General features: G+C 39.0%; 1 protein-coding gene across 1 annotated transcript; it reads right to left on the bottom strand.

Moving 5' to 3' along the window:
* Positions 1-207: 207 nt before the first annotated feature.
* On the bottom strand, positions 208-1,098 carry LOC128241017 (circumsporozoite protein-like). Its single transcript, XM_052958001.1, has one exon. The coding sequence runs from the start codon at positions 1,096-1,098 to the stop codon at positions 208-210; it is 891 nt and encodes a 296-aa protein (XP_052813961.1).

Here is a 1,098-nt window from a genome sequence, read left to right as displayed (position 1 = left end):
TCGTATGGAATCTTATTTGGGTCATCGAACAAAATACTAGTTGATCATCGTACAAAATCCTATTTGAGCCACTGTACGGAATCCTATTTGAGTCATCGTACGAAATCCTACTTTATCATCGGTCGGAATCCTATTTAATCATCTTACGAAATCCTATTTGATCATAGTATGGAATCCTATTTGATCTTCGTACGAAATCCTATTTGATCATCGTAAGAATCCTATTTGATCATCGTATGGAATCCTATTTGAGCCATTGTATGGAATCCTATTTGAGTCAGTGTACGGAATCCTATTTGAGTCATTGTATGGAATCCTATTTGAGTCAGTGTACGGAATCCTATTTGAGCCATTGTATGGAATCCTATTTGAGTCAGTGTACGGAATCCTATTTGAGTCATTGTATGGAATCCTATTTGAGTCAGTGTACGGAATCCTATTTGAGTCATTGTATGGAATCCTATTTGAGTCATTGTATGGAATCCTATTTGAGTCAGTGTACGGAATCCTATTTGAGTCATTGTATGGAATCCTATTTGAGTCAGTGTACGGAATCCTATTTGAGTCAGTGTATGGAATCCTATTTGAGCCAGTGTATGGAATCCTATTTGAGTCAGTGTACGGAATCCTATTTGAGTCAGTGTATGGAATCATATTTGAGTCAGTGTACGGAATCCTATTTGAGTCATTGTATGGAATCCTATTTGAGTCAGTGTATGGAATCCTATTTGAGTCATTGTATGGAATCCTATTTGAGTCAGTGTACGGAATCCTATTTGGGTTATCGTTCGGAATCTTATTTGGGTCATTGTTTGGATTCATACTTGGGTCATCGTACGGAATCCTTTTTGGGTCATTGTACGGAATCCTATTTGAGCCAATCGTTCGAAATACTATTTGGGTCATCATACGGAATCCTATAAGGGTCATCGTACGGACACCTATAAGGGTCAGCGTACGAAATCCTATAAGGGTCATCGTACGGAATCCTTTTTTGGTCATCGTACGGAATCCTATAAGGGTCATCGTACGGAATCCTTTTTGGGTCATCGTACGGAATCCTATTTGGGCCATCGTACGGATTTCCATTAGGGCCAT

Source organism: Mya arenaria, chromosome 7, assembly GCF_026914265.1.
Source record: "Mya arenaria isolate MELC-2E11 chromosome 7, ASM2691426v1".
In the NCBI taxonomy this organism is placed as follows: domain Eukaryota; kingdom Metazoa; phylum Mollusca; class Bivalvia; order Myida; family Myidae; genus Mya; species Mya arenaria.
Note: the sequence above shows the minus strand (reverse complement) of the source record. Positions and strands in the feature narration are given on the sequence as shown.